Raw genomic sequence first — 11,710 nt, forward strand, 5'->3', positions numbered from 1 at the left:
TGTATGAACTTTCTTTGCCCTTACCTAAACGAAGTTTACAACGTTGGTTTATAGGAAATGAACGGGGTGCAATATATATCAGACATTCCTTTTTCCCCTCTTTTTCCTTATTCATTTGCTGTTGTTCTTGTTCGGCTTGTCATGTTGTTAATTCACTGTTCTGTCAGTTGATTACACACAAAATTTTAAATCAATTTATTATCTATTTTTTCTTTATTAATAATTGGATTTCAATCCGGTCCCTGCGTTACTCAGCGTTAGCTGCAAAGTATCCCACCCTGCAAATTATTACACTTATTCGGTTTAGAAACTCCAATTATTAGGTAAAGGCCGTTTTATAGTAGAGGGGATCGCCGAGACGAGGTTTGAAAACCCGCCTCTTATCCACAAATAAAATAATATTGACAATTTACAAATAAAATCGAAACAAATACTAAGCGTTTACCGATAGTGATACTAGGGAAACAAGGTGATTTCATACTGGTTGTATTTGTTGTTTCATAAATGCTGATTATGGTTTTGGCTTCAAACATTCTAAGTTCTGAGTTTTTCTAAGAAAACGATTTACGAACTTTGGACTATTTCGTATATGTAGAGTTTATTAAACACAATTTGCATCTCTCATCGGTTATTGTTGGATACTAAATGCGCACATATTTTTTTAGAAGCTCGATGTAACGTCAGTGCCCTCGGGGTCACGTTTCCGGAATCGAATATTTTTACTTAGGCATGCTTCCCATACCACAGTTTGCCGTGAGTCCCTTCCTGAACGTTCGTTGACTTTGTCCTGAACACATTTAAGTAATTTTTCAAGATGCTTGTTCTTATGTTTGGTTCCCGTTTCCTCCTTCAAACATTCATCAGACAAAGTCTCACAAAGAGCTTGAATGAAACAGGTACCGCTTACGGGATTCCGGTAGGCAACGAAACCAGGTAGAGTGGATTTGATTGTAAAGAAATCCATAAGCGGCGGATTTCTTTGAGCGCTGTCATGAATTTTCTTTTCACGTAACTCTCTTTCGTAATTGCAGATCTCGTTTGTCGGTTGAACTACGGATGGTGATGAATGCAATTTACCTGGATAGCAGGAATTTAAAAAAAATTTATTACTCTGCATGAAAGGTATCGGTGAACTGAAGAAGACGAGAAAATCAGTTACAAACCGGTGAAATGCAAGTAAACGACACCAGGAACGGCCCACAGCTTTGAAATGAAGGTCGTTTGATGGGCAGAAGAAGCTTTTATTCCCTCTTCCTGTTGTTCAAGTTTTCCCTGGCAAGCTTGGACTATGAAGATTTTGGGTTTTCCATACAGACTAGGACACTTGTTCGAAGAGAACTCGTATTTTAATTCGTTTATGTTAACGAATTTGCCATCGTAACATAAGATTGCATTCTCAATTCCATGAGACAAAAGGCACACAACTAAGCAACCATAATTCTTGAAATCTCTTTTGTTGGCCAGTTCGTTGATTTCAGATTTCAACTTATCCGAATTTAGATTTTCGTGAACTATAAAATCGAAACCAAGCTTTTTAAATATATTCTTTAACGCTTCTTTATCCTTGTCGCTCCCTTCACGGTTCTGGTAGAAAATGAAATAAATTGATAAACAAAATTTTGGAGAATTAGGGATAACAACCAGTGTTTGACAAGTAGGAACTTCCGTAGTACCTGTTCCGGATCTTCAAATTCTTGCTGGTTGAAGATAACACAAAGGCCGGGTTTAACATCTAGATCAGCATATATCCTGTAATCTTCGGAAGGTTTGAAATAAATATCGTCAAGAACATTTTCTAATGTTGGACGTGCGTCCTCCTTGAACTTCAACATCCAATTTATAAGGTCTTCCGCCTTTTTCATGTCCTTGATATTTTCACTGGTAGCGAACAGAAAGCCATTTTTATATAATAGATAACATGGATCTTGAATGTTTATCCCACGAGTACGTTCATCGCCGAATGGATGTCTGGGTTCTTTCTTGCTCGTCCATGCGGTTAGGACATAGTAATAAAAACAACCGAGAATGAAGACATCCAATTTTTTGCTGAGGTTTTTTGTCGTATCTCTGCTTTCCGGTGCTTCCCATCCTTCTGATGCAGCTGGTCCCGATAACGTCGAATCATTTTTAGGATCATATTTTCTCGACAGGCGAAAATCTGTTATTTTTACCACAAATCGGCAAGTGCTTTCACCTGTTTTATTAATTTCTTTAATAAGAAAATTATTTGGCTTGATGTTGCGGTGGACAAAGTTGTTTTTGTGCAAGTAATTGAGTCCATTCGTTGCCTGTCGCAGGATTTCTTTCTCTGGTATTTTGAGAATATCTTCTTTCATGGGGATTCTCTTACCGAGGGCTGGATCTAAAAGATCTGCCACAGAACACTCACACATTTCTATTGCAAGGTACCTGTGTAAATAATCAAAAAGATTTTGAAATCAAAGCAAAGAATAAAAGAATAACCGAAGGTTGCTGATTCATACACGAAGTTCGAGTCCATTTCGTAAGTGAAATAGCGGATAAAATTTTCGTGGGCCTCTAGTTCCTTCAATAATCGAATCTCCCGTTCAATTTCTTTCTTCTCCCCTGGGCTGTAGGCCGGCAATTTTACGATGGCTACTAGAAGATTGTAGTTGTAGAACCCTTTCATAATTTCTCTCGTTTTGTTTCCCAAATATTGGGTATCGTGGCTTCCATCTTTTAGAATACAACCTGCGTAAAGATTACCGCTACCTAAAGAGAAAATTTCAAACAAGTTTTGAGTGATTATACGTCTTTTGGTTCCTCCACGTCAAACAAAATCACAGGAAAGTGAGACGTACCGACAATTGGAGTTTCCATCTTAAGTAAGGTCGTGTCTTCTTCTTCCAATCCCACCGGTGTTTCATCTCGTTGGACTGGACTGGGCTCCTGGATATTGTGCCCTAGCGTTACTAACTTGGCCGTAGCAGCACTCTCAGAGCTGTCAGCTTGCGTAGAAATCATTCTGTGTTTTTCGAACGTGGTCCGTTCATTTGTTTTTTCCAGATTTACTAAAGCACTATTTGGTGTACGTGACACAATGTTTGATAAGTAACCTGATTCTGTCTTTGTCCTAACTGAACGTTTTCTAAGGTTTTTAAACTACGTTCTAAGGTAGCGTTATCAGAAATATCTACGCACTTGCTTAGCTTTACTATCAGTGTATTGTACAATACGTTCTATCAGTTGTTAATAGATTAACGTTATTACCCGTGGATATGAAATTATAGCTGACCGTTGTCTGTACTATCTGTTAACGGCAACATTTACTAAGCAAAAAAAGCCACAAAATGCGATCTCAAGCTATCGTATGTGTGGAATCTACCAATGCATCGGTAAAAAAGCCTGTACAAATTGTACAAGTTTATTTCGTGCTAGCTAGCCTATACAGTGTTCAGCCATTTTACTGTGATTTTAGTATATGAGATTATATACGAAAAAGTACACCTTGTCTTGTCGCCTAGGTCAGGCTGTCTGAACCCAATCGAAATAAGAAAATCAAGGTTAGAACCTAGGCTTGCAAGAACGAATTCAATTGCTCATTGCTTGCTGTGTAGAAAGCATTCTGTTCGTTGTTTTTAAGTTGGTTCACTCACTTTTTTTCAGACGTACTAAAGCACTATTCGGTGTACGTGGCACAGTGTTGATACTGTCCTGTTGTAGCTCTGGTTGCAGAAACGAAACTGCACGTTTATTGCTCTAGCGGCCCCCCCCCCCCCCCTCCGAGCTGCCGGAAATCTGTGGCGTCACTTGTGGACAACCTTGACATGTTTTAGTCGTTCCTCAGCGACTCGCTGTGTCCAATCACTGAACGTCTTCTAATATCAGATATATCTACGCACAAGCTTAAAACTTATCTGCAGTAAGTCGCTATTCATTTTACTCTTAGTGTGTTGCAAAATACCTTATATATATTGTTAATAAAGAACTTTATCACCCGTAATATGAATTTTGCTGCTGGCCACTGCCTGTTCTATCGGTTAACAGCAATACGTACTAGACAAAAAAAGCCACATAATGGGGTCTCAGGCTATATCGTATGTGTGGAATCTACTATTGCATGGAACAAATTCTTTTGCTGTGGTTTTTGTTCGCTTGTCATATTGTTAATTCACTGTTCGGCTTATCAACTTCGTTTCCTTTGTTGATAATAGGATTTCAATCCAATCCCTTCGTTATTCAGGGTTACCCGCAAAAATTTCCAAATTATTACACTTATTCGGCCAGAAGCTCCATAACTATCAGGCAAAGGCGGTACGGGTGAAGACATATGACGTCTTCTTCCCCGCTTTCTCCTTCAAATATTCATTCGACAAAGCGTTATAGGGAGCTTGAATGAATCAGCTACCTTCCCCCGGCATCCCGGTAGGCAATGAAACCAGGTAAAGTTGATTTGATTGTAAACAAATCCATAAACGGCAAACTTCTTTAAACACTGTACCGACTTTCATTTCTCATAACTTTTTTAAATAATAGTTGAATTTTATGTCCTCGTTTGCCAATTGAACTGTGGACGGTGATGATTCCAATGTGTCGGTTTCTCCCGTTTTCCGTGTCCTTTCCACGTCAACTAATCATATATGCATAATATTATAAACGATTCATTTGTTTTCCTGGTATAATTAGATGTGTTAAACTAACAGTGGCTTTTAGGATCATGGCTTTGAGCGGATTTGGAGGGAATACAAATTCAGTTCAATTTTATTAGTCTTTCTGAGTGGTCTTTGGCTGAAGATATCCAATGTATTGGCTAGAGATGTTACAGATGACAATTTATAAATCACAGAACATTTTCAACAGACAGGATTTATCAACAGCAACTTGGATCTCCTATTGTTTTACTACTGGGAATCACGTACCAAATTCAAACTGAACCTCCAACTATAACAAACGCTAGGGTTTTACGATGAAATGGTAATCATCCTTTCTTTGAATCTGGCTTAGGTGTAACGTCTTTGCCTTTGACTGCACAGTTGCGAAATGTAATGTTTTTGCTCAGGCATGTTTCCCATTGCATGGTTTGCCAGAAGCACTGACACACACCTTGTTGCTGGCCCTCACCTTGGTTCTTGCACTCAAATTGGTGCATGACATTCGCCATCTCTGCCCTTGAAAATGCATTGATTTTATCCTGAACACTCATTTTAAGTAAGTATTCCAGATGATGGGGATTATCTTTCTTCATTTCTTCGGACAAAGTATCACAGAGAGCGTTGATGAAAAAAGTACCTAGATCCTTGTTCCTGAAGGCTTCGAAGCCGGCCATAGCTGCTTTGATTGTTATGAAATCCATTAGTGGAGGATACTTCATAGCGTCTTGCCTTATTTTGCTTTCATAGTTGGGATTAATTTCCAATTTTGGCCATTTGACTTCGGTAGGTGATTGCCATTTACCTGGATAGCAGGAATACAAAGTCAAATTATTTTGCACGAAGGGTATTGATGAACTGAGAATGTAAGTAGATGAGTTACAAACCGAGAGCAAAGGAAATGGTATCCCACATGTGGGGAAAAATGTCGCCGTTTTTACTCAATGGCACCTGACAAGCCTGGACAATGAAAATTTTGGGTTTGCCGTACAGACTGGGGCAATTATATAAAGAGAACTCGTTCTTGAGTTCAGTATAATTAACGTATCGACCGTCGTAACACTGAATTGCGTTCTCGACTCCATGAGACAAAAGGCACACAATAAAGCATCCATAATCCTTCCAATCTCTTTTGGCCAGATTTTTGATTTTGGATATCAAATCAAACGATTCAAGATTTTCATAAACTTCAGTGTCGATACCCGATCCGTGAAACATAAGCTTTAACTTTTCTCGATCCTTGTCGCTACCTGCGCGGTTCTAGATTAAAATAAAATAAAAGTAAATCAGTAAAAATGATGGAGTATCAACTGGCATTAAATAGGTAATAGAATTTCCATTGTGATACCTGTTCTTTATTTTTAAAAAATTGCTGGTTAAAGATAACGCAATGGCCAGGTTTCATCTCATTTCTCTTATTATATATATCATAATCTTTGACAGGGCTGAAATAAAGGCTGCAAAGGACTGCTTGTAATGTTGGACGTTCGCTTTCGTTGAACTTCAACATCAATTCCATAAGCCTTACCACGTCCTCGTTCCCATCACTGAGAACGAAGTCAAGGCCTTTGTTATAGACTGAATAATCTTTATTGTGAAGGTTTCGTATACGCAGACTGGAAGTGTCGCCGAATGGATGTTTGGGTTTTCCATCACCCGTACCTGCGGTTAGGACATAGTGATAGAAACAACCTAGGATGAAGACATCCAATGTTGTGCTGAGATCTTTTGTCACATCTGTACTTTCCGGTGCTTCCCATCCTTCTGATGCAGCAGATCCCGATAGCTTTCCAGTGTTCTCAAGGTCGTGCTTTCTGGTTAGACGAAAATCAGTTATTTTAACTACATATCGGCATAAGCTTTTCGCGGACGGATCAACTTCCTTAATAAGGAAGTTGTTTGGCTTGATGTTTCGGTGGACAAAGTTGTTTTCATGCAAGTAATTGAGTCCTCTCGTTGCCTGTCGTAGGATTTCTTTCTTTGGTAAATCCGAGAGAATTTCTTCATCCATGCAGAATTGATTATTGAGCTCTCGATCCAAAAGATCTGCCACAGAACACAGACACAGTTCTACTGCAAGGTACCTGCGGAAATAATCAACAAGGTTTTCAAAGCAAAGAATAAAAGAATAAACGCAGGTTGCTACTTCATACATATAGTTCTCATCTTGTCTATGAGTGAAATAGCGGATAAAATTTTCGTGGGCTTCTAGTTCTTTCAATATTCGACACTCCCGTTCAATTTCTTTCTTCTGATCTTCGGTGTAGACCAGCAATGTCTTTACGATGGCCACTAGAACATCGCAGTTGTAGTTGTAGACCCCTTTAAAAAAATTTCTTTTTTGCTTTTTTTCTGAATTTTCTTTTTTTTTATTTCCTTGCCCTTCTGAATTATTTTTTTTTTTATTTTCTTCTTCTTCTGGATTGCCGGACAAATATTGCAAAACGGGCTTTCCATTTTTCTTTTCAGTGTAAGCATAGTAAAGATTACCATTATCCTCCTCATGTTCTGCGACAAATAGAGAAAATTTCAAACAAGTGTTTTTAGTGATTAAACGTTTTTGGTTTCCTAGAACCACGTCAGACGCAATCACGGAAATATGAGACATACCGACATTTGGAATTCTCTCCTTAAGTGGAATGCGTAGCAACGTTTTGTCGTCCGATTTAACCAGTGTTCCATCTCCTTGGCTTGGACTGGACTCCTGGAAATTGCGCTCTAATCTTAATTGGCTGGTAGCCGTAGGAGTACTCTTGGAGTTGTCAGCCTCCGTAGATAACACTCTGTGTCTTTTGAAGGTGCTCCGTTCCATTTTTTTGTTCCAGATGTACTAAAGCACTGTTTGGTGTCGTGGCACAGTGTTGATAAGTAGCCTGATTCTGTCCAAGTCGTTCTTCAACCACTCGTTGTGTCCGCTCACTGAACGTCTATAATATCAGATATATCTACGCATTTACTTAAAATTTATGTGCAGGAAGTCGTTCGTTTTACTATCACTATAGCACAATACGTTTTATCAGTTGTTAACAGATAAACCTTTTCACCTGTAGATATGAAATTATAGCTGGCGTTATCTATCCTATCGGTTAACAGCAACATTTGCTAGGTAAAAAAGCCACGTAATAGGATCACAAGCTAGCTTATGTGTGGAATCTACTAATGCGTAGAACGAAAAGCCTATACAAACTGGACAAATTTCTATCCTTCTAGCTAGACCGTACAGTCTTCAGCCCTTTTACTGTCATATAAATACCTTATGCTAACCAACGGCACCCTTGGAAATAATCTACTAAATCCTCTCACGAGTTGGCGTGATGAGATTAGATACGATAAAAGGACGCCTTGTCTTGTCACATAAGTCAGAGGGGCTGAACTCAACCGAAATAAGAAATTCATGGTTGGAAACTAGGCTTACAAGAACGAATTCAGTTTCTCACTTGAGGTCCTTTCTTTTTTTTGCAAATATCTATCCTGATTGTTCTGCCTTTCACTACCTTTTCTTATTTGATATTTTCCTAGTTAACAGTTGGCTAATGTATGAACTTTCTTTGCCCTTACTTAAACGAACTTTGCTCTCGGTTGCGGTGTTGCATTTCCTGGTGAAGAATTCCGGGACTAGTAACGGCAGCAACTAGCACATCGCTTTAATGTGCCCCTATCACCATCAATCCTAAATACCGAAATACCTGACGAAAAAAACACCAAAAAGGGAAACAACAAACATTTAAAAATGTTCTGGAAGTGCGCTACTATGGAGACACCTGAGCAAGTATTCTTCTCCTTTTTTTCCCCTCTTTTTCCTTATTCATTTGCTGTTGTTCTTGTTCGGCTTGTCATGTTGTTAATTTACTGTTCTGTCAGTTGATTACACACAAAATTTTAAATCAATTTATTATCTACTTTTTCTTTATTAATAATTGGATTTCAATCCGGTCCCTGCGTTACTCAACGTTACCTGCAAAGTATCCCACCCTGCAAATTATTACACTTATTCAGTTTAGAAACTCCAATTATCAGGCAAAGGCGGTATTATAGTAGAGGAGGTGGCCGAAACGAGGTTTTAAGTCCCCCTTCATATCTACAAATAAAATCGAAACAAATATTAAACGTTTACCGATAGTGATAATAGGGAAATAAGATGATTTCATACTGGTTGTATTTGAAGTTTCATAAATGCTCATAATGATTTTGGCTTCAAACATTCTGTTTTTCAAAGAAAACGATTTACGAACTTTAGAAGATTTGATACACGTAGAGCTCATTAAAATCAATTTGCATCTCTCAACAATTATTGTTCGATGTTAAATGCGCCCATATCTTTTCTATCATTCATTGTAATGTCAGTGCCTTCGGTGACACCTTTCTGAAATCGAATGTTTTTACTTATGCTTGCTTCCCATTGCATAGTTTGCCAAAGGTCCTCTTGTGAATTTGTGTTAATTTCGTTCTGAACACATTTAAGTAAGTCTGTAAGATCCTTTTGTGATGTTCCCGCTTCCTTCTCCAAATATTCATCAGACAGAACTTCACAGAGAGCTTGAACGAACCAGCTGCCTCCCTCGGGATCCCGGTAGGCAATGAAACCAGGTAGAGTTGATTTGATTGTAAGGAAATCCATAAGTGACGGATTTCTTTGAGCGCTGTCCTGACTTTTCTTTTCTAGTAACTCCTTTTTGTAATTGCTGGCTGTTATGTCCTCCTTTGCCAATTGAACTAGGGATCGTGATAATTCCAATGTACCTGGATAGACGGAATACAAAAAATCTAGTTATTCTGCATGAAAGGTATCGATGAACTGAAGAAGAAGAGAAAATCAGTTCCAAACCGGTTAAATGCGAGTAAATGACACGAGGAACGGACAGTAGCTTTGAAATGAAGGTCGGTGGAGAGTAAAAAAGAACATCTCTTCCCATTTCCTGTTGTATCAGGTTTCCTTGGCAAGCCTGGGCGATGAAGATTTTGGGTTTGCCATACAGACTGGGGCACTTATACGAAGAGAACTCGTATTTTAATTCATTTATGTTAACGAATTTGCCATCGTAACATAAGATTGCATTCTCAATTCCATGAGACAAAAGGCACACAACTAGGCAACCATAATTCTTGAAATCTCTTTTGTTGGCCAGCTCGTTGATTTCAGATTTCAAATCATCCGACGTTAGATTTTGGTGAACTTCAAAATCGAAACCAAGCTTTTTAAATGTATTCTTTAACGCTTCTTCATCCTTGTCGCTCCCTTCACGGTTCTGGTAGAAAATGAAATAAATTGATAAACAAAATCTTTGAGTATTAGGGAAAACAAGCAGTGTTTGACAAGTAAGAACTTCCGTGGTACCTGTTTCGGATCTTCAAATTCTTGCTGGTTAAAGATAACACAAAGACCGGGTTTAACATCTTGATCAGCACCTTGATCAGCATATATCTTGTAATCTTCGGAAGGTTTGAAATAAACATTATCAAGAACATTTTCTAATGTTGGACGTTCGTCCTCCTTGAACTTCAACATCCAATTTATAAGGTCTTCCGCCTTTTTCATGTCCTTGATATTTTCACTGGTAGCGAACAGAAAGCCATTTTTCAATATTGAATAAAGTGGATCTTGAATGTTTGTCCGACGATTACTTTCATCGCCGAATGGATGTCTGGGCTTTTGGTCGCTCGTCCATGCGGTTAGGACATAGTAATAAAAACAACCGAGAATGAAGACATCCAATTTTTTGCTGAGGTTTTTTGTCGTATCTCTGCTTTCCGGTGCTTCCCATCCTCCTGATGCAGCAGGTCCCGATGACGCCAAATCTTGTTGAGGATCATACTTTCTCGACAGGCGAAAATCTGTTATTTTTACCACAAATCGGCAAGAGCTTTCACCTGTTTTATTAATCTCTTTAATAAGAAAATTATTTGGCTTGATGTTGCGATGGATAAAGTGGTTTTTATGCAAGTAATTGAGTCCATTCGTTGCCTGTCGTAGGATTTCTTTCGCTGGTATTTTGAGAATATCGTCTTTCATGGGGATTTTCGTTTCGAGGGGTGGATCCAAAAGATCTGCCACAGAACACAGGCACAGTTCTGTTGCAAGGTACCTGTGTAAATAATCAAAAAAGTTTTCAACGCAAAGCAAAGAATAAACGAAGGTTGCTGAGTCATACACATAGTATAAGTCTTTTTCCTGAGTGAAATAGCGAATAAAATTTTCATGGACCTCTAGTTCTTTCAATATTCGAAACTCCCGTTCAATTTCTTTATTCTGCTGGTCGCTGTGGACCAGCAATGTCTTTACGATGGCTACTTGAACATCGTAGTTGTAGAACCCTTTAATAATTACTCTCGTTTTCTTTTCTGTGGAGCTATTTGCATTTTCTTTTGGCTCGCCGGCTAAATATTGAGGCTTTAGGCTTCCATTTGTTAGAATATAACCTTGGAAAAGACTACCATTACCTAAAGAGAAAATTTCAAGCAAGTTTTTTTAGTGATTAAACGTCTTTTGGTTTCCTCCACATCCAATAAAATCACAGGGAAGTGGTACGTACTGATAATTGGTTTTTTCTTCTCAAGTAAGGGTGTGTCTACGCCTTCCAATTCAACCGCTGTTCTTTCTCGTTGGGTTGGGCTGGACTCCTGGATATTGGGCACTAATAGCGGTACTGGGTTGGCCGTAGCGGTACTCCCAGAGCTGTCAGCCTGTGTAGAAAGCATTCTGAGTTCTTCGAAGATACTCCGTTCACTTTTTTTTTCAGATGTACTAAAGCACTATTCGGTGTAGACTACGTGACACAGTGTTTAATAAGTAGCCTGATTCTGTCCTAGCCGTTCTTCAACCACTAGTTGTGCCGGCCAACTGAACATCGTCTAATATCAGAGATATCTACGCATTTGTTTAAAACTTATCTGCGATTAGTCGTTCGCTTTACTATCAGTGTATTGCACAATACGTTATAGCAGTTCTTAACAGATAGATAATAGAAAAGCATCTCCTGGTCGCGATTATAATTTCCAGCAAATAGCTGGTATTATTAACCATTTTGATTTAAGTTGCATTCTCCAAGCAAAGCTCGAACTCGCGACCTCCAACTATGCGCTAACCAACTATGCCACTAGAG

The 11,710-nt window shown here is 38.7% G+C and overlaps 3 protein-coding genes across 4 annotated transcripts; all 3 read right to left on the minus strand.

Annotated features, from left to right (window-relative positions):
• Positions 1–470: 470 nt before the first annotated feature.
• On the minus strand, positions 471–3,672 carry LOC130691336 (uncharacterized). Its single transcript, XM_057514266.2, has 5 exons — positions 2,823–3,672; positions 2,484–2,733; positions 1,674–2,409; positions 1,164–1,584; positions 471–1,077 (listed from the first exon to the last, which is right to left on the minus strand). The coding sequence occupies exons 1-5, from the start codon at positions 2,983–2,985 to the stop codon at positions 662–664; spliced, it is 1,986 nt and encodes a 661-aa protein (XP_057370249.1). The 5' UTR covers positions 2,986–3,672; the 3' UTR covers positions 471–661.
• A 1,070-nt stretch (positions 3,673–4,742) lies between these two features.
• LOC130691332 (uncharacterized) lies at positions 4,743–7,542 on the minus strand. Its single transcript, XM_057514262.2, has 5 exons — positions 7,221–7,542; positions 6,764–7,118; positions 5,959–6,694; positions 5,498–5,870; positions 4,743–5,415 (listed from the first exon to the last, which is right to left on the minus strand). The coding sequence occupies exons 1-5, from the start codon at positions 7,420–7,422 to the stop codon at positions 4,940–4,942; spliced, it is 2,142 nt and encodes a 713-aa protein (XP_057370245.1). The 5' UTR covers positions 7,423–7,542; the 3' UTR covers positions 4,743–4,939.
• Positions 7,543–8,577: 1,035 nt separating this feature from the next.
• Positions 8,578–11,431, minus strand: LOC130691333 (uncharacterized). 2 transcript variants are annotated; one of them, XR_009001191.2, is made up of 6 exons: positions 11,141–11,431; positions 10,760–11,048; positions 9,946–10,693; positions 9,436–9,856; positions 8,761–9,350; positions 8,578–8,688 (listed from the first exon to the last, which is right to left on the minus strand). XR_009001191.2 is itself a non-coding variant. In XM_057514264.2 (5 exons), the coding sequence occupies exons 1-5, from the start codon at positions 11,304–11,306 to the stop codon at positions 8,899–8,901; spliced, it is 2,076 nt and encodes a 691-aa protein (XP_057370247.1). In that variant the 5' UTR covers positions 11,307–11,431; the 3' UTR covers positions 8,750–8,898. The 2 variants fall into 2 exon arrangements, 1 of the variants encoding a protein (XP_057370247.1); XM_057514264.2 differs by lacking the exon at positions 8,578–8,688 and having other exon boundaries at positions 8,750–9,350.
• Positions 11,432–11,710: the final 279 nt, after the last annotated feature.

Source organism: Daphnia carinata, chromosome 1 (assembly GCF_022539665.2).
Source record: "Daphnia carinata strain CSIRO-1 chromosome 1, CSIRO_AGI_Dcar_HiC_V3, whole genome shotgun sequence".
NCBI lineage: Eukaryota > Metazoa > Arthropoda > Branchiopoda > Diplostraca > Daphniidae > Daphnia > Daphnia carinata.